This window comes from Lithobates pipiens, unplaced genomic scaffold (genome assembly GCF_037356315.1).
Source record: "Lithobates pipiens isolate NorthernLeopardFrog02 unplaced genomic scaffold, aLitPip1_a1.2 Scaffold_25, whole genome shotgun sequence".
Lineage (NCBI taxonomy): Eukaryota > Metazoa > Chordata > Amphibia > Anura > Ranidae > Lithobates > Lithobates pipiens.
Window position 1 is genome coordinate 94,727,753 of NW_027507787.1, and position 26,338 is coordinate 94,754,090.

Consider the following 26,338-nt stretch of genomic DNA (forward strand, 5'->3'; position numbering starts at 1 on the left):
TGTTCATTGGTTAGTTGTCTGTTCTTTTTTCTCTAGTTTGTGTTTCCTTAGATCAGGGCATGATGCACGTTCCTGTAGCGACAAATTTGCATTTCCTCTCCATCGTTGCATGGGGGTTTCAGTGCATGGTAGCACCCCATCAGGTAGGGGTGGGACCATACCAAACTCATAGCTGAGTTTTATCTCTGGTTTATCCCTTTCCCGACCTCAGCTGGGGGGGGGGGGGGGCAGTATTTTCAGGCTGTTATTCCTAACTCCGTCCCAACCTCTTCCATCCACCAGCAGAACATGTTTCTAGGCATGATTCTTAACCCAGTTTCATGTGATACTTAATACGCTCTTACGTCCATGCCATATTTGTTAGGCAGGATGGAGGGGATCATAACCCGCTTGGCTAGAGCGGAGGTGTCAGCAGCGACCCCGGTTTTTGCTCTTCTCTGGGTGCCTGCAGGCGATGTTGGCATTTCTTCACAAAGTCATGTGGAACTAGGGGCTAGCCTAGTCACAGGTGATCAATCTGGCCAATGGTTCTTTATCCAGAGTATTCCGAGGGCTTCTACCAAGGGTATAAAGGTTTCATAGGCTCATGTCTCCAGCTTTCGCTGCTTATTGTCTCTGCAATTTGGCCATCTGCCAACTCTATCAAGTATCTATTGGGTCGCCAGCATTTCAGGCCCCTACAAACTCCTGTCAGTCTGTCCATTTTTGCAGCTCACCCTCTCTAAGCTATGAGAAGGGTAGTTAGGGATGTTCTTGGCACGGCTACCAGTTACTGGCCAGGTTTTTGTGGTGTGTGACTTCCTGTCTCCTACCCTTGGCACAGTTACCAGTTAGTGCTCTAGGCAATTCCCTTTTGCTACGCTTACAACTTCTCCATGATTAGTATAAAGGGACAAGCCAGGAGTTTCATGGTCATTACCGTACCACAGGAACAGTATCGGATTTAAGTTTACGTCCTTCTCTGCAATATTCCTCTGGTCAGCTTTCTCCCTTACTCCATGCATCCTTTCACCACAAACTGTTCGTTCTCATGTCCAGGTATACCTTCCATATTAGGCTCATGTCCTAAACCCCTTTTTCTGGATATTCGTCGAGATCGGAGGCAACTTTTGTGAGTCCCAAACAGGGGGTCCCTTCTTTCATCATCAGGTACATGGGGCGCTGGAGTTCTTTTTGTTGTAGCTGTTGAATACGTAATCCCCTTTGTAGTCATCCAGGCTTTTGCGATTTTCTGGAAGACTCTGACTACAAATAGAAATAAAAAAAACTCAACATCCCAGGAAAGTGAATACTTGTCAGTATCATGTGACAGAAAAGTGATATATTCATGGATCGTATGAACTATAATTTAGTGCTAAGTAGAAGAGGGGGTGTGTTCAGGGCCAGGACAAAGGGTGGGCAGGAGGGCTGGCTGCCCTGGGCACTGTGAGGTTCAGGAGCACCACAAGGAGATTGGGTGGAGGGGATTTATGTTCAGAGGGGGAATTTGTTCTAGGAGGGAACTTAGGGATTTGGGGTTGAGAGCATTTGAGTTCAGCATGCAGATTAGCGCTCATTTTTTTTGGGAGGAGGGTGGATACATAATGCTCATACATCTTGGGGGGGGCGCAATTTCCCATGTTAGCCCGGGGCTTTAGATGATCTTCTCAGACACCGGGTGTGTCCTTGACCAATAAGAGACATCTTGTGAAGACAACTGTAAAAACTGGCCAAGCACAACCCAGAACAACTAAATGTCTATTTACTGGTATAGCTACTGTGCTTTTCTTTTTGCAACCGCACCATGGCAGTAATACATTTGGAAGCACTGATACGCGTGTGTTTTTATAATTTTTTTCGGTTAATTCTTTTTAGATTTCCATAAAAGGACACCCTTCTGTTTTAGGTTTCTAAGGGCCTCGAGTTATCTCTCTGCATATGGATGGAAAGTCTTAAATTAGGATAAACCAGCAACTGTGCCTTGGGACAATCTCTTTGATAGATCCACAAAAATGACTCCACTCCAGATTCTCAGTACAATACAAAAATGAAAACAAAGATAAGACCAGTTTAGTGCTTTCCTATGTTTATTTATTATTTTTTTATTATTATTATACAGGATTCAAATTACACCAACAGTTTGTGCAGCGCTTTACATGAGGGCAGACAGTACAGTTACAATACAATTCAACACAGGAGGAATCAGAGGACCCTCCTCATTAGAGATTACAATCTAGAAGGGAGGGTCAAGTGAAACAGAAGGTAATAACTGTAAGGTATGAACTGATGTAGAAAATAAAAATTCAGTTGTTAGGTGTGGGTAGGGTAGGCTTCACTCATGAGGAGGGTTTTCAGGGATCATCTAAAAGCTAATAGAGTAAGAGATAATTGGACAGGTTGGGGTAAGGAGTTCCATAGGATTGGAGAGGCTCTAGAAAAGTCCTGGAGGCGAGCAACAGAAGAGGTGACGAGGGAGCTAGAGAGCAGGAGGTCTTGAGAGGAACAAAGATTGGTATTTTGAGACTAGGCTAGTGATGTACCTGGAGGCTAAATTGTGGATGGTTTTGTAAGTTGTTGTTAGTATTTTGAATTTCATTTGTTGGATGAGCGGGAGCCAGTGGAGGGATTGACAGAGAGGATTAGCAGACACAGAGTGATTGGTAAGGTGAATGAGTCTGAGAGCAGCATTCATGATGGATTGAAGGGGGGGTAGCCTATGTAGAGGTAAGCCAATGAGTAGGGAGTAGGGAGTTGCAGTAATCGAGGCAGGAGTGTCAGGGGTGGCTTAGCCCTTCCTCCTCTGGGCTGGCCACTCAGCTGTGGGCTAATTGCCAGCTCTCTTCTCTTTCCACAGTTACCAGCTGTTCCTGATGATGTTCGTCTGACCTGCCTATTTAAAGCATTCCAGCTCACTCTTTCCTTTGCCTTCGCGTTGGTCACATCACAAGGAACCATCTCCTGCTGTTTCAAGACTGGCTTGCTGACATCCCTCCTGGCTTCTTATCCTGCTTGCAGTTGCTCTCCTTGGATCCCTAACTTCTGGCCTGGCTGATTACCCGATCTGGTTTATGAACTTTGGATTGGCTGACTACCCGATCTGGCTACTGGACTCTGGCTATGCATGACTACGCTTTTTTCTATTTACCTTTTATTAATAAACACGTGTGATTTGATTGTACTTCTGTCTCAGTCTGTTTCATGGTTTCTGACAGGGAGATGACAAGGAAGCTTTGTTGTGCTGTTGGTTAGAAAGGGGCGTATGTGTAGATGTTGCGGAGGTTGAGACGGCAAGATTTGGACAGTGATTGGACATAAGGCTTAAAGGAGAGTTCAGAGTCCAGGACTACACCTAGGACCTTGGTATGCGCTGATAGTTGCATAGTTACATAGTTAGTGAGGTTGAATAAAGACACCAGTCCACCCAGTTCAACCTGAGTAAGTGTCTACAATTGTCCCTCTCCCTGTACATTGCACACTCACATCGGTCCCTACCCTCAAGGAGCCCACAATCCAAGGTCCCCACTCATATACTAGGGCCAATTTTGGACAGAAGCCAATTAACCTACCTGCATGTCTTTGGAGTATGGGAGGAAACTGGAGTACCTGGAGGAAACCCACACAGGTACAGGGAGAACATGCAAACTCCAGGCAGGTAATGTCATGGTTGAGATTCAAACCAGTGACCCTTTTTACTGCTAGGCAAGAGTGCTACCGACTACACCACTGTGCTGCCCAAAATCTGCCATCGATTTTGACAGATTTTGATCAGGGGAAGGTGCACGTGCTGGAGGAAAAATTATAAGTTCTGTTTTGGATACATTGAGTTTGAGGAAATGGTAATATATCTGTTAGTAAATTAGTGATACGTGAAGATACTGAGGGAGTGAGCTGAATGGTAGAGAAAAATATTTGGGTGTCGTTGGCGTAGAGATGGTATTTGAAGCCATGGGAGGCTATCAGCTGAACCAGGGAAGAGGTGTAGATTGAAAATAGGAGAGGCCCAAAAACAGAACCTTGGGGGACCTCAAGAGAGAAAGGAAGAGAAGAGGAGAAAGTAGAGTTGTAAGTAACGCTAAAGGTGCAGTTGGAAAAGTAGGGAAGAGTACCAGCGAAGAGTACAGTCACGGAGACCAACAGGCCGTCGTGGAGTTTTTGGAGGAGAGGGTGGTCCACCATATCAAATGCAGCAGAAAGGTCCAAGAATAGAAGTACAGAATAGTGTCCATTGGTTTTGGCCATTCGTAGATCATTTGTTAGTTTTAGGAGGAGAGCAGTTTCTGTGGAGTGTTGAGGATGAAATCCAGACTGAAGAAGATCAAGAATGCTATTCTCGGCAAGGTTGCTCATTCAGTTGTAGACCAAACGTTCAAGAAGTTTTGATAGAAAGGGGAGCAAGGAGATGGATCTTTGGTTGTTAAGATTGGTTGTGTTGTGGAAATTTTATGAAGATTTATTTTAATATGTATTATCACAGTGTCTCCCAGTGTTAGTTCTCCCGCAACCCGCTCTAAAGAGCTGACTGAGGCAGACTGACGCTGGTTGAGATCTGTTTGGTAGTGGAAAGCTCCTTGGGGATGTAGAGAAGTGTTTGCGAAGTGGGGATATGTCCACCAGCGAAGGACCCCTGTGCAGTGTACAGAACAATGGTCTGGGGGGATGTGTTCGCTCTGCAGACACATTATCAGTTTAGCTGATGTGCGCTTATGTCGCCCCTGTATGCCTGACCAACATATTTATGGTGCCATGAGCATACACCTGCAGATTGTCATGGTTATGCAGTGATGTGTGTCTGTCAGCTTACCTTCTCTGTGTTTCTTTAGAGACCAGTCACCCTCACCTGACTGTTTAAATAACTTTCCCTCAGCATAGCTCCACCTCACCATCTAATTAGGAACATTATATTAACCTGGGCATTGCAAGCCAACCTTGCTGATCATCCATTGTGTATTGTTTGTGTGTTTGGCTTCCTGTTTTCTGCTTGCCGTGTGCTCTCGTTTGTCTCTGTTACCGACCATGGCATGTTCTCCACTATTCCTGTCTGCTTGTGACCCTGACCTTTTGGCGTGTCCTGGACTATACCTTTTTGACTGTGACCCTGAACCTTTGGCGTGTACTTTGTTGTCCCTGTCTGCTAGTGGCCCTGACCTCTGCTTTATTCCTAACTGTCCTAGTTGTTCCAGCCTACTGCTTTGTTCTCCTGTAGTCTACTGTGAGCTGTGAGACCCTGGGGGCTGTGACTTGGAGCCAGACTGCAGCGCAGTCCATCCTCACCACTAGAGGCTCTGGTGAAAACTGCTGGCTCTTATGCCGCGTACACACAGTCGGAGAATCCGTCGGAATGCGTCTTATCAGACTGTGTCGTCAGATAATCCGACTGTGTGTGGTATGCATCGGACTGATTCCGTCCGAATCTCCGTCTGACCCAATTTTCCAACATGTTGGAAATATTTCCCGACCAACTGGGCCGGTCGGACCTAATCCGATCATGTCTAGCGAATTTTGATCGGACCAAGTGTCACGCATGCTCAGATCAAATTCCTACATCAAAGCTATTGGCTACTAGCCTGAATGTAGTCCCATCGTAACGAAATTACGTCACCGCGTTCTTGGCAACCGCTAAATCAGACAACTTGGCCCGACCGTGTGTATGCAACAGTTTCGGACACAATCCGACGGATTTGGTTGGCAAAATCTCCGACCGTGTGTATGTGGGCTTAGACTCCACGCCCTAGGGAATCTATGCTCTAGCTCCCACTGGGATCTGTGTTAGTGATCCAGTAGACTTGCTTCCTTGACCTCCTTGAGTACGATCCGCAGCAGTCATTCCTAGGGTCCACTATCTTAGCGCTGCACTTCTGACTCCTACGGAGTGCATCTGTCACCTGCTCTCAGGTGACCTGAAAGTTTGATCAGCCATGGACCCGGCTGATGTGCCTCTACCCGCAGGTGGTCCGTTGCAGGGCTTAGTTCGCAGACTTGAGACCCAGGAATCACATCAGACCCAAGTGATGCGATTCCTTCAGGATTTGGCATCCCGTTTTGAACAGGTTCAGGCCTCATTAGGCCCCCCGGTTCAACAACCTCAACCTATCGCACCAGTTGCAGCCACACTGTCATGGTTATGCAGTAATCTTCCTCTGTTTGCTTACCTCTCCTCATGTGTTCAGACTAAGAGGCCAGCCACTTCCACCTGGTGTTTTTTATAACCTCTCCTCTAAGCATTGCTCCACCCTAGGCCCTATCAGGGAACCCTATATGAACCCGTGCACTTCAAGCCAGCGGTGCTGATCAACCATTGTGTATCCATTGTGTGTTTGGCTCTCTTGTGCTCTATGTTTGTCTCTGTTACCAATCTTGGCAGGTCCCCGACCATCCCTGTCTGCCTGTGACCCTGAACCTTTGGCGTGTACTCTGTTGTTCCTGTCTGCTAGTTGCCCTGACCTCTGCCTTAACCCCTTACTATCCTTGTTGTTCCAGCCTGCTGTTTCCTTCTCCTGTAGTCTACTGTGAGCATGAGCTGTGAGACCCTAGGGGCCGCGACCTGGAGCCAGACTGCAGCGAAGTCCATCCTCACCACTAGAGGCTCTGGCAAACACCTGCTGGCTCTTAGACTCTGCAACCTGGGGAATCTATGCTCCAGCTCCCATTGGGATCTGTGTTAGTGATCCTGTAGACCTGTGCCCTGAATCTCCCTGGGCACTATCCGCAGCAGTCAGTCATGGTGTCCACTATCTTAGTGGTGCACTTCCGACTCCTACGGAGTGCATCTGTCACCTGCTCTCAGGTGACATGACACAGATAATCTCTCATCAGCAGGAATTGTAGTCATTGTTTCATTGGTTGTTGTATAAATTAATTTTTCCTGTGTTGACATTCACATGTGTTGTTACATCCTTATTTGGTCATATCCTTATTTGGTGATATCCTGTGTTGACATTCACATCTTGCATTGTTACATCCTGTGTTGTCACATCCTTATTTGGTCATATTCTTATTTGGTCATATTCTGTGAGGTCACGTCCTGTGTAGGAGACGATTGGCTGGTGGAGCCAGGACCTCCTGTTTATAATTTCTTTTGTTGTCTTTGAATAAAAGAACCAGTAAACTGTTTGGCGGCAGTGATGCTGAGATGAGGACATAAGTATGGTCATGTCTGTTTACTGGGGAAAGGGGGAGACATGGGTATTTTTATAGATGCATTATACCATTATGGTGGAAGGGGGCTTATTAGTGCAAGAGTTTAGTGGAATATCCACGACAGTTGGGTTCAGTGAAGGCTTTTAAAGTATGGGGCTGACTAGTGCATGTTTTAGAGAGTTGGGGAAGATGCCAGAAGTGAAGGAGAGATTGGAGATGTGGGTTAGAGAGTGTAAAATAGAGTCAAAGGGTGAACGTAGCTTTTGTGAAGAAACAGCATCCAGAGGGCAGGTGGTTAGTTGGACACTAGCAAGTAGTTTAGCAACCTCGTCTATAGCAGTGGGGTTGACTGAGGGAAGTAATGATTGTATCTGTCGGCATTAAGTGCAAGGCGTGGAAGGTATCGGAACAGCAGGGATCACTTCTGTTTGAAGTGATTGGCGATCTCCTCGGTAGTGCTTGAGTTAGTGGGTGGAGGCAGTGGAGGACGAAGTAGAGAGTTGAAGGTAGAGAAGTGACGGGGACGGGATGATAAGTTGTTGATGAAAGTGATAAAATAGGTCTGCTTGGCAGTGAGGAGGCAGGAATTGTATTTTTGAAGGGCAGATTTATACTGGTTGAAATATTTCTGAGACTTAGTCTTACGCCACAGGCGCTCAAGAGCACAGTTGTGTTTTTTTCAGACTTCTAGTGTCATCTGTTTGCCAAGGTTAAAGGGGTCAGGGCCTAATTCTATGTATAGTGAGAGGGGCCAGTGTGTCCAGGGAGACTAAAAGGGAAGCGTTGTAGACTGAAGTGTCTAGGTTGGTGCAGGACAAGGGTATGATTTAGAAAGGGTACTAGATGAGCTTGTAAGCAGGTGCAGTCTACTTTCTCCACTGCAGGTGGCGCTATCCTGAAGAACTGCAGTAGGAGAGGAAGTCAGGAGGAACATGGTTCCTCTTTGGTTTCCTGGGTCACTGGGGAAGTGATTCGATTGGATTCTGCTGCCCATGTGACTCTGGTCACCATCTTGGGTCAGGCAGAGCCTTTTAAGACCCTGGTTCCCAGGTTTGGCACATATACTAGTGTTAGGGAAAGGTTCCCGATGAGTAGGGAAAGCATAGGGTTTCATCTCTTATGGACACCTTCTCGACTGGGCAGGAGGCAACCAGGCCACATTCAGCCCCTGCTCAAGAGACGCTGTCAGGTCTGGCTGCAATCTACTCCTTTCACGTTTCTGGAAACCGTGAGTGTACCTGGCTGGGTAGCTCCCACTAGCATGTTGTGAACTGTTGTTACATTACTTCAATACAAGTTTTACATTGCACCCGACTGTGTAAATTATTGCCACCACACATGCTGCACCCCACCTACAACCTCCACACTGAAATGACAAATGGTGAATAGTTTCCATGCCATGGATCTCCTTATTCTACAATAACACAGACATGCTCTGTAGTTGCCAGTTCTCTTCTTTTAGCGCTGTATACAATCATCCACTTGTAGACTACTACTTATCCATAGAAGATCTGTAACTAAGCTCTAAGCAAACAGAAAAAGGCAATTGCACCTGAACACGCTTTGGTCATGACGGTATAATTATTGACTGATTTGCATATCATCTAGCACTATGGACTTTTTTTTTTCCTAATTTATGATTGCAAAGCAAATAAAACAAATGCACTGACCTTTGATGTAATCAACTGTCTTCAGCAACAGTAACACAACTGAGCATAACGCACATTATCTGGTAAGAAAACCCTTATTTTGTATATTTGAGACAGAAGATGATGGCAGTTGCAGCTCGGGGGTGGGGGGGGGGGGGGGTCTCACCCATGTTCCCAATTCAAGAATATTTGTTTGTTTTTTTTCTTACATAAAAATGTAATATCCTTATAGGTCCTGTTGTATAGAAATACTTTGTAATCACACGTTTGATATATAACTTGAGATGTTTGTGGTACAGTCAAGAAAGGGAGGCATGCGCACAAAAAAAAAACCCCAAAAAAGCTTTTAAATGTGCCGTGCCCCAATATTTGAAGGACTATCTCGATACCACAAAAGACATTAAAATTAAAATTTTTATTACATAGCAAATAGAACAGAATTATATAGTACAAAAATAGAGAGATTAAAAGTTACAGAGCCTAAAAAATGCTTTGTCACATTCATATAAGTATACAACCATGATGCAGAGGCGTCTCCAATCTTAGTTGTACAGGAGAGGCCAGTGCTCCACAATGGAAATTGATGCCCAAAATCAATGACGGTGTCAATTGCTCTCAACTAGTTTCGCGAACAATAGTCGCTTCTTCGTTTCCCTCCCTTTCTTGACTATATGCATTATAAGGATGAGGATACCTACCCCTAATGTATTAGTATAACCTTGCACCCGAACACTAATAGTATGTTTGTGGTACAGTCGTGTAAGATATTATAGACCCCTGTCAAAGTATAACTCTACAATTGGATAATGTGAGGAAAGGTTAGAACCTTCATTGGATTTTTATTGTTTGTTGTGTCCCTGTTGGGGAGATTTCCTGTTCACTTCATTTTACAGTGACAGCATTGTCCCCAAGACAGAAATCTCCAATGGGGCACAAGACAGTAGTAAAAACGATATCAAGACCTTGCTTGAAAAGTAGTAATAGTGTTTTAATGCCCCTGTTAGCGTGATAACACTATCAGTAGGACAGGAAGTCAAGGAAAATCTCCCCAATGGGGCCACAAAGAGCAAAAGGAAAACCTGACCAGGTTCTAATTCTAACTCTAACCCAATTCTAACCTTTTTATATCCTGTGCTTAAAATAAATTTTTGTCTGAAGTACTAAAGACTAGCTAGACTCTGATAGAAAAGCCCCTTTTGGGGCTATGCACATGGCAATGGATCTAAAGAAATATTGTTCAATGGAAAAGTCCCCTGTTTTCAGTACCAGCCATCAGATTCTTTGTTGAAAATTGCACTAGACAAATAACAAGTGGAAACTGACTGCAGGAAGGCTTTTTTTTTACAAGAAGCAGAAAGCTAAAATAAACAAGGTCAGTAGAAAACCGCATTCAGAACGCTTTATAAATGAACAAAAAAAATAGAAGGCTGTGTCCTGTCCTAGCATAGAAAAATACATTTAAAGCAAAAAAAATGCTAGGCTCCCTTCACTGTGACACTGTGACCCACCCCCCACTTACTGTTACCTAAAGTGCAAGGACTTCTTCCTCTTGGAATCTTCTCCCTGTGGAGGACAGGCCTTGATTGCATGACATTATGACATCAGCACTGCTCTCTGCATTAATACACTTTGGGTACAGGGGCCCATGGCGATGCCTCCTCAGATGATGGGTCCCTGCACTCATCGGATGTCCTTGGTCTTTTGGGTTCATTGATGCTAGGTGTCAGTGAACCCAAAAACCTGGAAACATCTTGTAGCAGAATTTTTGTTACTGTGAGAGACAGCATCGGAGGGGGGGCTCAGTATAGCAGCCAGTGCTGATTGTTTAATGCTGCTGAGGGGCCATACTATAAAAGAAATAGTTCTGAGTTGGATTTTAAATGGAAATCACACAGGATGGATTTTACAGTAAGTTACATCAAAACAAAGTTTTTGTTCATAATAATATAATATATGGAGTATACATGGTACATACAGTGGATATAAAAATTCTACACACCCCTGTTAAAATGTCAGGTTTCTGTGAGGTAAAAAAATTTGACAAGGATAAATAATTTTAGAACTTTTTCTACCTTTATTGTGACCTATAAACTGTACAAATCAATTGAACAACAAACTGAAATCTTTTAGGTGTAGAGTAGTAAAAATAAAATATGGTTGCATAAGTGTGCGTACCCTTAAACTAATATTTTGTTGAGGCACCTTTTGATTTTATTACAGCACTCTGCTATATAAGCATGGCACATCTTGGCGATATTTGCCCACTCTTCTTTGCAAAAACACTCCAAATCCATCAGATTGTGAGGGCATCCCCTGCATAGCCCGCTTCAAGTTACCCCACAGATTTGCAATGGGAATCAGGTCTGGGCTCTGACTGGGCCATTCCAAAACTTTTATCTTCTTCTGGTAAAGCCATTTCTTTGTTAATTTGGATGTATGCTTTGGGTCATTGTCATGTTGAAAATGAAGTTCCTCTTCATGTTCAACTTTCTAGCAGAAGCCTGAAGGTTTTGTGCCAATGTTGGAAAAAAAAGGTATTAATACCACAGCACAAACAAGCTTAGGTCGAAATAGTAAAGTGCAAATGCTGTGCATAGAATACAAGTGCAAAAACAATCAAATTGTGCAAAATGATATCAAGCATCTAGCCAGTAAAAGTTCAGGTGAACACAGGACCCCCCCCCTTATGGTTGAACTCACCAGACCCAATGGAATGGACCCTCAAGCAATACTGCTTTGCGGGGTCAAACAAGCTTAGTATGGTGAGCAGTGTGATGAAACGCCAACTCCAGGGTGCAATCCTTCCTGGAGTGGTTCAGGCTCAGACATAAGGAGAAAGAGCCTGCATAGTAAAGTACGCCTTGTTTATTCAATGAAAGTCAATCTTACAATGTTCCGTAGTAGAGGGCAAAAGTATAAGGCATCAAATAACAGTCAATTCATTCCAGGAAGTAACAGGCTCTCTTACAACCTAAACTTTGCTCAATATTCTGAACTTTCACTGGCTACATGCTTGATATCATTTTGCACAATTTTATTGTTTTTGCACTTGTATTCTATGTACAGCATTTGCACTTTACTATATCCACCTAGGCTTGTTTGCGCTGTGGTATTTATACCTTTTTTTTTTCTTTTTTTTGACCTATGTCATGTACAGCAGCAGAAAGTCCAAACATTAATTATCACATATAGCGCGGTGATTTATTTTACAATTTTGTGCTAATATTGACTGGTATTTGGAACTGTTCATAATTCCCTCTACCTTGACCAAGGCCCCTGTTCCAGCTGAAGAAAAACAGCCCAAAAGCATGATGCTGCCACTACCATGGTTCATGGTGGGTATGGTTTTCTTTTGGTGATGTGCAGTGTTCTTTTTGCACCAAACATATCTTTTGGAATTATGGGCAAAAATTTCAACCTTGGATTCATCAGAACACAACACATTTTCCCACATGCTTTTGGGAAACTTCAGATGTGTTTTTGAAAAATTTTGCCGGGCCTTGATGTTTTTCTTGGTAAGAAAAGGCTTCCATCTTGCCACTCTACCCCATAGCCCAGACATATGAAGAATACGGGAGATTGTTGTCACATGTACCACACAGCCAGGACTTGCCAGATATTCCGGCAGCTCCTTTAATGTTGCTGTAGACCTTTTCGCAGCCTCCCTGACCAGTTTTCTTCTTGTCTTTTCATCAATTTTGGAGGGACGTCTAGTTCTTGGTAATGTCAATGTTGTGTCATATTTTCTCCACTTAATGATGACTGTCTTCACTGTGTTCTATGGTATATCTAATGCCTTGGAAATTCTTTTGTACCCTTTTCCTGACTTATACCTTATAACGATGCTTTGGAAGGTCTCTGCAGACCATGGCTTTTGCTGTAGGGTGTGACTAAGAAAATGTCAGGAAAGACCTACTACAACAGCTGAACTTTATTTGGGGTTAATCGGAGGCACTTTAAATGATGGCAGGTATGTACTGACTCCTTTTTAACATGTGTTTGAATGCGATTGCTTAATTCTGAACACAGCTAAATCCCCAGTTATAAGACAGTGTGCACACGTATGCAACCACATTATTTCGTTTTTTTTATTTTTACTCCCCCCCCCCCCCGAAAAATATTTCAGTTTGTTTTTAAATTGAGTTGTACAGTTTATAGGTCACAAGGTCACATTAAAAGGTGGAAAATGTTCTGCAATTATTTATCTTTGTGTTATTTTTTTACAACACAGAAACCTGACATTATAACAGGGGTGTGTAGACTTTTTATATCCACTGTATGGTATCTTCCCAAAAACAGTTAGATTTACTTACATAGTTTATATAGTGATGTGAAGTATATCATAGTATACCTGGCAAACAGAATGAGGTGAAACAAAACGTGCACAACATTTTGAGGGTCATCAAAGGCCAATGGAGAAAGGAGTTGTTCATGCTCAAATTAAATGCACAAATGTTCAGTGAATTTATTGTATGGGTCTTGTATGTATTTATATAAGACGATCATATCCCCCTTCCATCACATTTTTTATTGTGGATTATTCTAAATCCAGCGAACCTTTGCTTATTATTTAGTACTAGTAAAAGGAAAACCAGCCATACTCCCAATTTAAAGCCATGATTGAAGGTTTATTGACTGGTCCATTGCAAAACAGATCACCTGAACTCTGTCCTCTGATGTGTTTCACTCATAATGAGCTTATTTATAGAGTATCTACATAGAAACTATGAATAAGCTCAATATGAGTCATAAATGGATCAGAGGGTGAAGTTCAGGTTGTCTGTCTCTCACTGGACTATGTAATAAATTATGGCTTTTAATTTGAAGTATGGCTTCCTTTTTTATTTATTTTTTATTTTTATCAGTATTGAAGTTGAACCACTGGGGAGCCAGCGTGCAGCCTGGAATGTATGGGTATAAGCATTTTTAGTGGAGAACAATACCTTTAATTTTAACCTTTACCCATAGCCAAGCTTCTCCATGCCTCCTACTAATTTCCCCACCCACCCTCGTTAGAAAATCTATTTTGTGAACCGATGCCCAAAATTAAACTGATAAGTAAAGGCAGCAAAAGAACTATAGGGAAAAGAAATGCAGGGGACATTAAGAGGAATCAGAACACTCTTCGTAGTTGAGGAAACAAGAAACCATGTATGGGGACATCCTACATATGACACCTTTGTCATATATGGTTTTAAACTAGGGGGAAAGGTGATAGTATAACAATTTTATAATCTGTGCCAAAGTAAATTTTTTGATAATCTTTGAATAAGGTATATTTACATAATTAAAAGCTATATGATCCTTTATGTGACCTTCTTTTCTGTGGTTCTGCCCCGCAATTGTCTTAAACAAGAAACCATCCATCTTTCCTCTTGGTTGCTTATTGGTTTCTACTGTTAAAATTTGTTGAGATAATAAACTGTAGGAAATCTTTACACTGAAAATAGTTTGCCTCTTCTAAATTCTTGTTACTTTGCACATCCACCTGGAGGTCCAGAACCTGTTAGAGAACAGGAGTTGGTAGTTGTTGAGGGTAGGGTTTTTCTTGTGAAATAAGTTTATTGAACTATTTATACTGAACATCATTTAAGAAGTGGCTTCAACTTTTTATCAGGTTCAGAATATGGATTTCCCAGTGTCTCCACCATGTGGACCCATGTTTGGGGCTCAGCAGAACCTTTACCCAGTGGTTCCTTGTAACCAAGAATTTTTCAAGATCTTCCTAAAGGGACACCCTAAAGTTCTTGGGGTGAGTAATTTATAGGTTATGAATTCTTAAAAACAGAATAAGAATTTTATTGATATTTACTATTATAAGTTTGTAAGTCAAAGGGAAGCTATACAATGATTTCCTTTCGTGATGGCTCACTGGCAATGCATATTCACCTTTCCTTCACTCTCTCATCCCTCTATTAAGCCAGAAGAGAAAATAAATACCCACTGCTTTCAAGTATGAGGAGCAGGTCACTTCCCTTGGTGATTTGGTGATTTACAGGTAGTAAACACCATGATGATGGAGTGGGAGGGAGTCCCTATCTCTGCGTCAAGTCATGACTTTTTAAGCTCCCTCTCTACCTTCCCGCTGGCCAAGCACTGCAGTGGCAAAGTGGATAGTGTCCCTTTAATAGCCTCACTACTGTTGTTACAAAAATAGGAAAACAGATAGTGGAAAAATAAAACCATGCATAATGGCATTTATAGGTTGGACTTGAAGGTTTTTTTTCAACCTCAACTACTATGTAACAATATGATCAAAAATGCAAAATATAAATGACAAAAACAAATAACTCTAAATGAAAACACTTTCTAAATAAAGAAAAAAGTCAATTTTTTAATCAAACGCTGCCTAAGCAGCACAATGAGCAAACTGATAATCTCTTCCTTAGACAGCAAAACCAGTAATTTCCCAGCAAAATCAATTTTGCCTAAATCACATCCCTTTGCCCTCATTTTACATTGAATTACAGTTTGGTGAATAGAGACCTGTGCATTGTATGAATTGGACTTGTGCTTGCACACTAAAGAAGAGGCTCCCATCTCCATTTCACAAGAAAAGTCACTGACTACAAAGATAAGTATACAAATGTTTCTTTACAGGGGCTTGTAGGTTACAATTTCTGATCCTAGTAACGGGGTCATATTAACATCCTCCTAGGTAGGTCCTGATGGCAGGAGAATATTAAATACTTATATTCTGTGCAGCTCAATGCTCAGTTGATTATTGGATCTCCAATGGTGGGCTGCACAGTGTCCACCGGGAACGAGAACACTTGATTAGTAACCTATCAAATGATCATCATTTCAACATCACCATCGTAACCAGTCAATGGCCACACGTTTGTTTCAGCTCCCCTTGCTGACTTTTGTCATTGATGTGAAATTTTTTTTTTTTTGGGGGGGGGGGGTGGGTACACCTTCCCTTAGCAAGTAGACACATGTTGATATTGCGCAGCATTTCATGTTACAACCATAAATATATACCAAAGGACTTAGCATTTATAGGGAGTATTTCACAGATATAATGGGGGGGTTACTAGTAAATCAGTTATCTGGGGCAGAATGGCAGCATTTTATTGTATACTGTCTTAAATGTTGGGGAAACTTGAGGTCACAGGATAATATATAATATTCAGGGATGACAAAAATGGTGGTATGTCTTATTTTAATGTCCCATGGTTATTAAGTATATTATGTGTACTTTATATAATAAAATGCTTGTACGCATTGGGAAGTGACTTCTCAATCATATATCATATGTTTTTTTTGCATTAAAATTTATATATGGGACTCAAACAAAGAGTAGAGTTTGTAGAGTCTGTCATTCAGGGGATTTTGATTTGTGTTTTTGATGGTAATGCACTACCGTGTGTTGTGGTGCCCCGCATTACCAAAAATACCACAGGAGTGACTTTCAGTCCTTTATGGTATGTTGACAGTCAATTCCAATAAAGCAACTGCCATAACACATACCCACGTAAACCAAACGGCTTTAAGTAATCTTATCAAGTAATCACGTATTAAAAATCTGCATTTATAGAAACCTTCCATATGCACACTCTGTCGCCTTGGTGCTTTATTTATAGTAGTAAAAAAAAAGGTGAAAAGTATTATATTGACACAGTTTACAATATTACAGAGCTGTCAAGTCTCCCAGTGTGATATTTTACGGCGGTGTGCTGGGAGCTTGACTAAATATCTTGAGCTTCAGTAGCCAAGCACTTTAAGTAAGCTGATGATGTGTCGGGTAGACTGATCTCACAGAAAACTTCCAGCCCAAAGGAGAAGAGGCAGATTAGAGCAGGAGGGAGCGATCAGGCAATGCTGGGCAGGGGGTTTATTTTGCTCCCATGCACTTACACCAATTATTTGCGGACCATTTTATCCTACTGATATTAATGATTATGGCCTATTATCCCACTAACACTATTGATTAGAACTTGAAAATCCACTGACACTAGTGATTGAGGCTCATTTTATCTAACTTACACCAATGACTAGGACTAATTTTATCCCATTGACACCAATGACTGAGGCTTATTATTCTACAAGGGGAGAGACTGCCACATGTAGCAAGCTTTTCAGCAAGACAGTGCTGTGATTAATATTTTCTTTCCCTTGTCCTGGAAGACCTTTGGAGCAGCAGGGTGGGCTGGTGAAGAAACAGCCATTTGGGCTGGTAGTTCCTGCAGGTAGAAGAGCTGGAATCAGTGTCTACAGTGGAGTTGGAGATACTCCTGGATGCAATCTGCAACACTTTGTGCTACTTTCTAAGGGACTGGTCGTTCCTAGTCCTTAAAGAGGAAGTAAACCCTGATGGGTTTACTTCCTCTTTTTTTCCCTGCAAAGGTAAAGCATAATGGACTACTATGCATCGCATAGTAGCTCATTGTGTGTCACTTACCTGACACAGGAGCCAGCGAAGTCGCCGCTGATCCCTGTAGTCCGCCGCATCCATGTTGCTTGTGGCGTCTCGCAGCTCCGACGAATCACAGCGGCGCAACCGCGATGACGTCACTCCCGCGCATGCGCACGGGAGTCGCGCCTCGCAGCTCCGCCGCTGTCATACGGCGAAGCCGCGATGACGTCACTCCCGCGCATGCGCACGGGAGTCGACAAATTTGGCAAATCCATTCTTGGATTTGCCGCATTTAGTGCGCATGCGCGCCGCTGTCTACGGCGCATGCGCCGTAGACAGCGGTGCCCATTTTCGGGCAAATATCTCCTAAACCATATAGGTTTAGGAGATATTGCTTGGACCTACAGGTAAGCCTTAATCTAGGCTTACCTATAGGTCCAAGTTGTTTGGAAGGGTTTACTTCCTCTTTAAGGGGCTTTTGCATTTTTGATCATCAGAAAATGTCAGTACTCAGGAGGAGGACAGTTCTGGAGTATGTACATAGTGAGGACGTTGGCCCTGTTATTGTTGCAGTCAAACTAGGCATTCCATAATTCCTATAACCATTCAAGATATTACCATTAATAAACAACAAAAAAAAAGTTCCTTGTGTCTGGATGAATGTGGAAAATGCTTTGTCTGGCTGTGCAGGAGTGGGGAAACCAGTCTTCTGTAAACTCTACAGGGGTAGTGCTACACACACAAAGTTTATTTGCTATTTTTTTTACAGTGTAAATGACTGATCATCTTACAGCACACAAATTGGATTGATAGGTCTCTGCAGACATTTTTCTCGTGGTTATTATATTAATGAAGACTTGTCTAGTTGACATGCTCATTATAATTATAAATATATAATATAATAAAATTATTCTGGCTGAAAGTGGCTGGACTGCCATTGCTGATACTCTTTTGAAAAGGCTAGTTGCCTGGCTTTGACAGGCTTTAATACGTTTGATGCTGTAAATGAATGTCAGAATTCCTTATATCTATTCTTGATCTGGGTCAATAACCCAGAAAGTGTTGCTGCTAAAGCATCAGCTTCTCAGGACAGTGTGAATTACAACATCAAAGCCACACCCTTGTTATTTGATTTACTATACCTTTCTAACTACTGTTCATGCAGGCATAACTTCAGTTATGAGGATGGGGGATGCACTTTGGCATTTTTGCCTTGAGTGCCAGAGCACCTTATCCTGAATCCACCAATAGGAGTTTGGCTCACGGGCCATGTCTTCCTCATGATAATAGTATCCTTTTTTTTGGACCACTTCATTTAAAGGAATCAGATTACCCCTGATAACCAACTTTTAGCTAGTCTAGTTCTTACTTCAGTTATAATTTTTTATCATTATTGTCATTCGTCTATATAGCTCTTATTACTGTACTCTAAGACCCTTTACCGAGAACACCAAATTATATTAGTCTCAGAAACTGATTCTTGAATAGTCACTGGCATACTGAGCCACATTAGACCTAGGAACTTAAACACAATTTTTAAAATATTATTACTTTAGATATAACTGGAGTATTTATCATTTTTTATAATTTACGCTTATTATTACTTTCAGGCTGTCCAAATAACACTGGTGCTCCTGCATTGGTCCCTGGGGGCTGTGCTCTCATCCTCTTCAGAAGACTTGATTTCTAGAACTGCAAACTGTGGAATTCTATACTGGGCATCAGTGGTAGTGAGTAAATTCTTTACCGCATTATTGGTTGATAGCTACTTCTGTTATTCCAGTGGTAACTTAAATTCTCAATGTTATAAAAACTTGATTGAGTGTCCATTGATAATTATGCAAATGTTAATTGTAGTGCACATTAGCGCAAGGCACATTATTTGATGAACTGTGGTGTGTTGCAGTGCCATTCATTTTGAATAGCCCTAACACACAATTTACAGTACAGGACAAATCACTGCAGCACACCACAATGAATGCACATGCTGGCATTTGTAGTGTGCTGTGTTATAAAAAAATAGAGCACGTACATTTTTTCCATGCATTGAGGCTCAGTAATTGCTAATTTAAAGTAAATTGGACACCTTAACCCAATGCGCCTCAATGCAGAAAAATATGTAAATTTAACATATGTGTTAATGCACATGGGAAGTAGTAAAGTAGTAAATGGGCCCTTGCACAACATAGCCTCTGACAAATTGATAAACCTTTTTATCAAACTGTACTTTATCACTAAATGTAATCAACTGTGAACTTGTGTACTACTAAACCTCTATCTGAAATAGTCTTTATGCCAGTACCATAAAAGCTACATGTCCCAGGATATTCTAGACCATTCTACAAATAACGGGAGTGATTTCTTCTCCTCACATTTCGCCATGGTTATCTCCTCTAGAGACAGACTCAAACAGATAATTTCATAGAATTTATATTACCCCATGGAAGTTAAATAAAATGGGCCATCTAGGCTCCCATACATGTTTATTATGCTATATGGAAATGGGTGATGGATTAAACTCTGTGGAGGTATGTAGGCAGTTGAAACCTTGCGCGTCCCTGCAGGTTTCTGAAGGTTTTTAACATGGAAATGCTCTAGTGGGATAACAATGAACTAAGTAGTGTACACAGATGGAGATGACCATGAGTACTGCACATTACATATACATTGGTTGCACCAACATTTTTTATAAACTAACAGCTGAACGAAGATGAACTTTTAAGAGACAAAATGAAATGTGAACTTGATATCTGGTTTACGTACTTCAAGTTTTTTTTAGTAAGTACATTACATAATACAGTATTTTCTCTATGGAATATTTCATGCAAAGTTTTTGTTTCTTTGAGTTGATTTATTTTTGTATTTTTCATGAACAATCTAATAAAGCTTCACTGTAAACTTCTTTCAAGATCAAATCAATATTATTTTGATCCATTATTGCGGGGCCCTTAAATGGGGTGGGGCCCATAGGCTGCTGCCTGCTCGGCCTATTTGGTAATCCGGCTCTGGGGAGATTTCTACCATTCTATATGGTCTTGCCCAAGCTTGAAGCCTTTCTGGTCTGCACTTATAGCCTGTATTGCTGATAATCTCTCAATACCCAATATATGCAATCATACTCTTTGCCTCCTAGGTGTGTTTGGACATCAGATTTAGACAAGGCCACTAGTCTCCAAAGCCTCCTTTTCTTCTATGCAAAGAAGTGGTTTGCAACTGCAAAGATTTAGACAATTTAACTATAACCAACCCCAAATCTCCCTAGCTACAAATTGGCCTAAGAGGCCAGAGGATGTCCCAATAACTTTTATCCAAACAAAAGAACTCGCTGCTCCAGGTGAGACAGGAAGCCTAATGATATCACAGATGCCGCCTTGACTCACCTCCGCATACGTTCATCACTGAAGAAATGGCTGCACTCCAAGATCCATCAAAATTCTTATTTAATAAAGAACATCCCAAGTGTTACAGACAGTACAAATGGTAGACGCGTTTCACACGCTAACAGGTGTTCATTACCGATAACTTTTACATGATTTGGTACCAATGAAAACAGCACTCACAGCAGATTGCCTTTGATTCCCCTCCTCTAATAAAGGTTCTCACTGACCAGAGCTCAGTAGACAGCTTTAATGTGTGTATGCTCTAACTCAGCTTTTCTTAACCGGTTTCCGACCGGCGCACGCCAATGTACGTTGGCAGAATAGCACGGGCAGGCATATTGGTGTACAGGTACGTCCAATCTTTAATGCCACCCTGCCATCGCGAGCGCGCTGCCGGCGGTGCGCTCGCATTACCGGTCGGGACCCCCGTGAGTCCAGTCGCAGGTTCCGTGGACTCGATCGCCACGGGCATACCCGCGATCGTCTCACAGGGCGGCTGAATGGAGAAATGCCATTGTAAACACCATTTCCCCGTTCTGCCTAGCAACTAGTGATGCTGATCTCTGCTCCATGTGATTGTAGCAGAGATCAGTGTTCACTAAATGAAAGCCCAGCCCCCCACAGTTAGTGACACACCCCTAGGAACACTTAACACCTACACTGCCACCCACTGGTTAACCCCTTCACTGCCAGTGTCATTTACACAGGATTCACTGCATTTACATAGTAGTGATTGCTGTATAAATGACAATGGTCCCAAAAATGTGTCAAAAAGGTCCGATGGGTCTGCCATAATGTCGCAGTCACAATAAAAATTGCTGATCGCCGCCATTACTAGTAAAAAAAAAATTATTAATAAAAATGGCATAAAACTATCCCATATTTTATTAACGCTATAACTTTTGCGCAAACCAATCAATAATCGCTTATTGCGATTTTTTTTACCAAAAATATGTAGAAGAATACGTATCGGTCTAAACAGAGGGAAAAAAATTGTTTTTTTATATATTTTTGGGGGATATTTATTATAACAAAAAGTAAAAAATAATGTGTTTTTTTCAAAATTGTCGCTCTATTTTTGTTTATAGCGCAAAAAATAAAAACGGCAGGGGTGATCAAATACCACCAAAATATAGCTCTATTTGTGGGAAAAAAGGACGCCAATTTTGTTTCGGAGCCACATCGCACGACCGCGCAATTGTCAATTAAAGCGACAGGTCTCGGTTAACCCCTGTTAATAAACACTATATCTACAGCTGACCGTACATTTGTATGATGATCATTGGGAAGAATGTTCCTTAAAGTGGATGTAAACCCACTGATCACCCAGATTAATCTAAAGGCACATAAAGCAGTGTAGATAGATAAACATCCTGCATGTATCTTTACCTTTAAAATCGTGCCCCCTTTCGCTGTAGGAGCCCCGCAAAACTCAGGAATCAGTAGGTGGGTCTCTTTGCCAGAGCTCGGGGGCGGAGCAGTGACATCACACAACTCCCCGCCCACTTCTACACTCCCCCTCGCCAGGCAGCATCGCAAAGCCGATGCTCGCGCCTGGACAATGAAAAGTGCATGCAGATCAGCCCTTACTGCATGCATAGCACAAGCAGAGTGCGTTCACGGCCCCCATTCAATATGCGTATTCATTGACATCTGATCTCACACCAATCCTGAGAGAGCTTGAGAAGAAAGGAAGAGGGATGTGAAGACGGAATCATAGAAACATTCCCTTTGCTCGTGAATGAGAGAAAGAAATCAGATGTCAATCACAGCAGTGGGGGATGTGGCGAAACAGATTTCTGTGTGGGTTTTTGGCCTAGTAAAAAAAAGCATGAGTATTCCTCGGACCTGGATTAACTCTTCGTGTTAAGACTGGGCACAAATGAACTGTCATCCTCTGCTGTACCAGGTAGAAGTCTTTATTACTAAAACATTTTATTGAGTTTACATCCACTTTAAATTTATGGTCATTGGGAAGAATCTCACCTTTACAGATAACTAAAAGATTATTCATGTCAGTTATTTATCTGAGAGGCAAAAGTTGATCATTACCCAAGGAACCCCTAGCAACTTTTAAAGGAACCCTAAGGTTCCACAGAACCCTGGTTGAGAAAGCCTGCTCAAGCTGATAAAGGAAAGTAGAAGGAAAAAAAAAAAAAGAATACTTTTTTGGCACTTAATACATTATTTCATCTTTCTAATTGTTTGTGTTCACTTTCCTTCCCCATATTTTCCTAAAACTTCCCTACCTCTGCCCTGTTCCACTTCCTCCAAAATTCCCCCACACCCTTCAGTTCAGGTATTTTTATATACAAAATCCAAAAATTTTATGTATGGTATTTCTTTTGGATCTTAGTGTATACTGTTGTTTCTTCCTTTAAATGATCAGACTGGTATGGCTATACGATAATTTAATAGAATACAACTTTAAAAATTGACTCTAAATATCAATATTCAAGTCATTCAAAACTCCAAGCTGTCTCAGAATTGAGAGAATCACTTTCCTTCCAAAGCCACTAAATAAAAAAATAAAAATAAAAATCTTAAATTATAATTACCGGTCGATTACCAGGAAACATATAATAAGGCCGCGTACACACGCGGGGACTGTTCGCTCAACTTTGTCCGCTGAACAGTGTTTCGGCGGACAGTCCGCTCGTGTGTGGGCTTTCAGCGGACAGTTTCAGCGGACAGTCTGACGAACAAAGTTTTTCGGAAATTCCGAAAAACTGTCCGCTGAAACTTGGTTTGAGCGGACAGTCCGCCCGTGTGTAGGCTTGTTCGTCAAACTAAGTCTCGCGCATGCTCAGAAAGAATTTACACGCCGAAGGTTGCATTGCAGTGTATAGGACGTCGTTTTCTAGTCCCGTCGTACGTGCCGTTCACGTCATCGCGCACGGTTTCAGCGGACTGTTCGTTCGTCGTGTGTGGGCAAGTCCGTCCATGCTAATTTTGAGCGGACTGTCCGCTGAAACTGTTTGACGGACAAAGTTGAGCGAACAGTCCCCGCGTGTGTACGCGGCCTAAATGACAATAACTTGTGTAGTGTAACTCCCTATGAAACTACTGGATAGATGGATCCTCCTGCCCATTCCTCTTCCATGATGACCCACCCTGACTGAACCCAACTCCCTGACACAACTAATAGTTTCAAATGAGGGCTTTTTAAAAGGCAAAGCCCTGAGGGTCAGTTCACACTGAGGCAGCACGACTTGCAGTGCGACTGCCTCAGGCGACCCAGACGCAACCACTGCGGCGACTTGCAAAACGACTTCTGTATAGAAGTCAATGCAAGTCGCCCCCAAAGTCGTACAGGAACCTTTTTCTAAGTCGCAGCGACTTGTGTTGCTCCAATTAGAATGGTTCCATTGTACAGAGCGGTACGCTACTTGTCAGGCGGCTAAGTCGCCTGACAAGTCGTCCTAGTGTGAACCGACCCTAAGGTGGAAAGTATAGTTAAATAGTATACATACAACACATAGTCTTAACAGTTTCTGGACAAGGCGCTGCTACAAAAAAGCAAAAGGTCCTAAATGAATGGCCTAACTGTAAACAAGAGGCTCTACCCTATGGCATTGGCCAATGGGTCAGTATAGAGTCTGCTGATGTTGGGGCCCTAGTTCTCGTGTTGGAGCACTCAGCTACAATAGTGCAAAAGATAGGCCTCTTTAAGATGGTCCTTGAGCCCCATGAAGGCCAGGTAAAAGGTCACGCCCAATAAACACATACAGACCCTACTCTGAATCCGGCGTCATTCAGTAACAACGTAAAGTTCTTTCACCTGGGGACTGAAGTCAGGATTCACCCTTGAAAATCCGGAACAGCTTTGCAGCTCTCTGTTTATGTGGTTCTGACCTGCATTTATCTGTCACAGATGTTCTAAGCAGGCCCATCTCTCTCCTCTGTTCTGTGTTCACTGTCAATTAGCTTCCTGCAGACCCTTTGCTCTTTTTTTCAGCACTCAGGAGTCCTCATCCCTCTTTTTTAGCTGCCTTGAACACCCACCTCAGCACTGACCTGGCAGCAGAGTCTCCTTTCTCTGCAGCCTTGCACATGGCTCTCCCAACAGTGGAGTCAGCAATCTCTAGATAGCACAACACAGGTCACAGCAGCCAGTCTCTCCTCTGCAGCTTCCTTCCAGAGTTACATACTTCCCACCTTTTTGCCATGGGAACGAGGGACACCTATACCCCTTGCCATGCTCACCTTAAAGGAGAATTATACAAAAAAAAAATGATTAGTGCTTTGTTTACGACTACTATTCCTTTATATTGGCTTTTGAAATTTACAAATTCAGAGAAATTGGATGAAAGGTTTACTACTGTGAGACACTTTTTGGAAGATAAAAAGTGCATTTTATATACAACTATATAGATCAGACCAAAATGAGGGACAAATGAGGAGGAAGGAGGAACGGGGGGGGGGGGGGGGGGCTTTGTTCCAAATCAGGGACAGTCCTTTAAAGTCAGGGGCAGTTGAGAGCTATGGAGTTACCCTCAGTCAGTATTCACTCCTTCCTGCTCTCCTACCAGAGCACTCTGGGATGTAGTCCATTACTACCCTGTTTCCCCGATAGTAAGACACCCCCGATTGTAAGACATATCGGGAGTTTCAGAGGGGTCGGCTAATATAAGCCATACCCCGAAAGTAAGACATATGTCTTACTTTCGGGGAAACACGGGGGTATTGCCGCCTCCCTCTCATCTAGCTGCGCGCCGCCTCCTGCCCACGTCCGCACCGTCCCCCTCTCCATACGTCGCCGTGTCTGCCATTTCCCTCTGATCTTAATGAGCGCCGCCTCCTGCCCACGCCTGAGCCGTCCCCCTCTCCATACGTCACCGCGCCGTCCCCTGCACTTGTCACTGCCGCCTCCTGCTTAAAATACGGTAATGCACACAGTATTAATCATACATCAGTAAAACATACACACTGGCATACTGGGGTATCATCTGCTGTATGTAACCCAGTGGGTATCAGCACATAAATCTGTTTTATCTTCCAGTATTCCACTGTTCGTTCTTACCATTTTTCATTGTTTTACATGTTATGCAATGTTGTAACAAGATATTCTTGGCACTTCCTTTTATAAAACTGTTTTGTGGTGAATACAATACTGTTCAGGTTGTTAATAAATGTTAATTTTATGGTTAAAACAAAAAATTCGACAATTTTTTTCCAATATAAGACATACCCCGAAAGTAAGACATAGTGGGGCTTTTGGGGATAAAAAGAAAGTAAGACACTGTCTTACTTTCGGGGAAACACGGTAGGTGTGTGTCTCAGTCAGTGGTGACTGGTGCTCAAATTTTTTTTTGGGGGGGGGGGGGGGCGCAAGCAAACTTAAAAAAAAAACCATAAATCGTAGCCACTGTGCCCATCAAACACAGCCACTTTGCCATCAAATGCAGCCACTTTGCCCCTTAAAATGCAGCCAGTGTGCCCATCAATTGCCACCACTGTGCCCATCAAACACAGCCAGTGTGCCATCAAACGCAGCCACTGTCCCCATCAAACGCAACCACTGTGCCAAACGCAGCCACTGTGCCATAAATCACAGCCACTGTGCCCATCAATCCCAGCCACTGTGCCCATCAATCCCAGCCACTGTGCCCATCAAACGCAGCCACTGTGCACATTAATTGCAGCCACTGTGCCCATCAAACGCAGCCACTGTGCCATTAAATGCAGCCACTGTTCCCCATAAAATGCAGCCACTGTGCAATCAAATGCAGCCACTGTGCCCATAAATTGCAGCCACTGTGTCATCAATCCCAGCCACTGTGCCCATCAATTGCCACCACTGTGCCCAACCAAACGCAACCACTGTGCCCATC

The 26,338-nt window shown here is 42.7% G+C and overlaps 1 protein-coding gene and 1 long non-coding RNA gene across 3 annotated transcripts in view; one reads left to right on the forward strand and one right to left on the reverse strand.

The window, feature by feature from the left end:
* The first annotated feature begins 8,709 nt into the window (after positions 1–8,709).
* Positions 8,710–26,338, forward strand: part of LOC143930418 (membrane-spanning 4-domains subfamily A member 8-like) — a 71,543-nt gene continuing 53,914 nt past the window's right edge. Inside the window, exons 1-4 of one of the 2 annotated variants that reach the window (XM_077454725.1) lie at positions 8,789–8,848; positions 12,620–12,735; positions 14,383–14,517; positions 18,735–18,854. In XM_077454725.1, the coding sequence (XP_077310851.1) occupies positions 14,392–14,517; positions 18,735–18,854 (246 nt within the window). In that variant the 5' untranslated portion in view covers positions 8,789–8,848; positions 12,620–12,735; positions 14,383–14,391. Of the gene's footprint in view, positions 8,849–12,619; positions 12,736–14,382; positions 14,518–18,734; positions 18,855–26,338 lie in introns of both variants that reach the window. The other variant, XM_077454724.1, reaches the window with a different exon arrangement.
* Positions 10,820–11,779, reverse strand: LOC143929916 (uncharacterized). Its single transcript, XR_013262644.1, has 2 exons — positions 11,466–11,779; positions 10,820–11,266 (listed from the first exon to the last, which is right to left on the reverse strand). It is a non-coding gene; the product is annotated as an uncharacterized LOC143929916 (long non-coding RNA).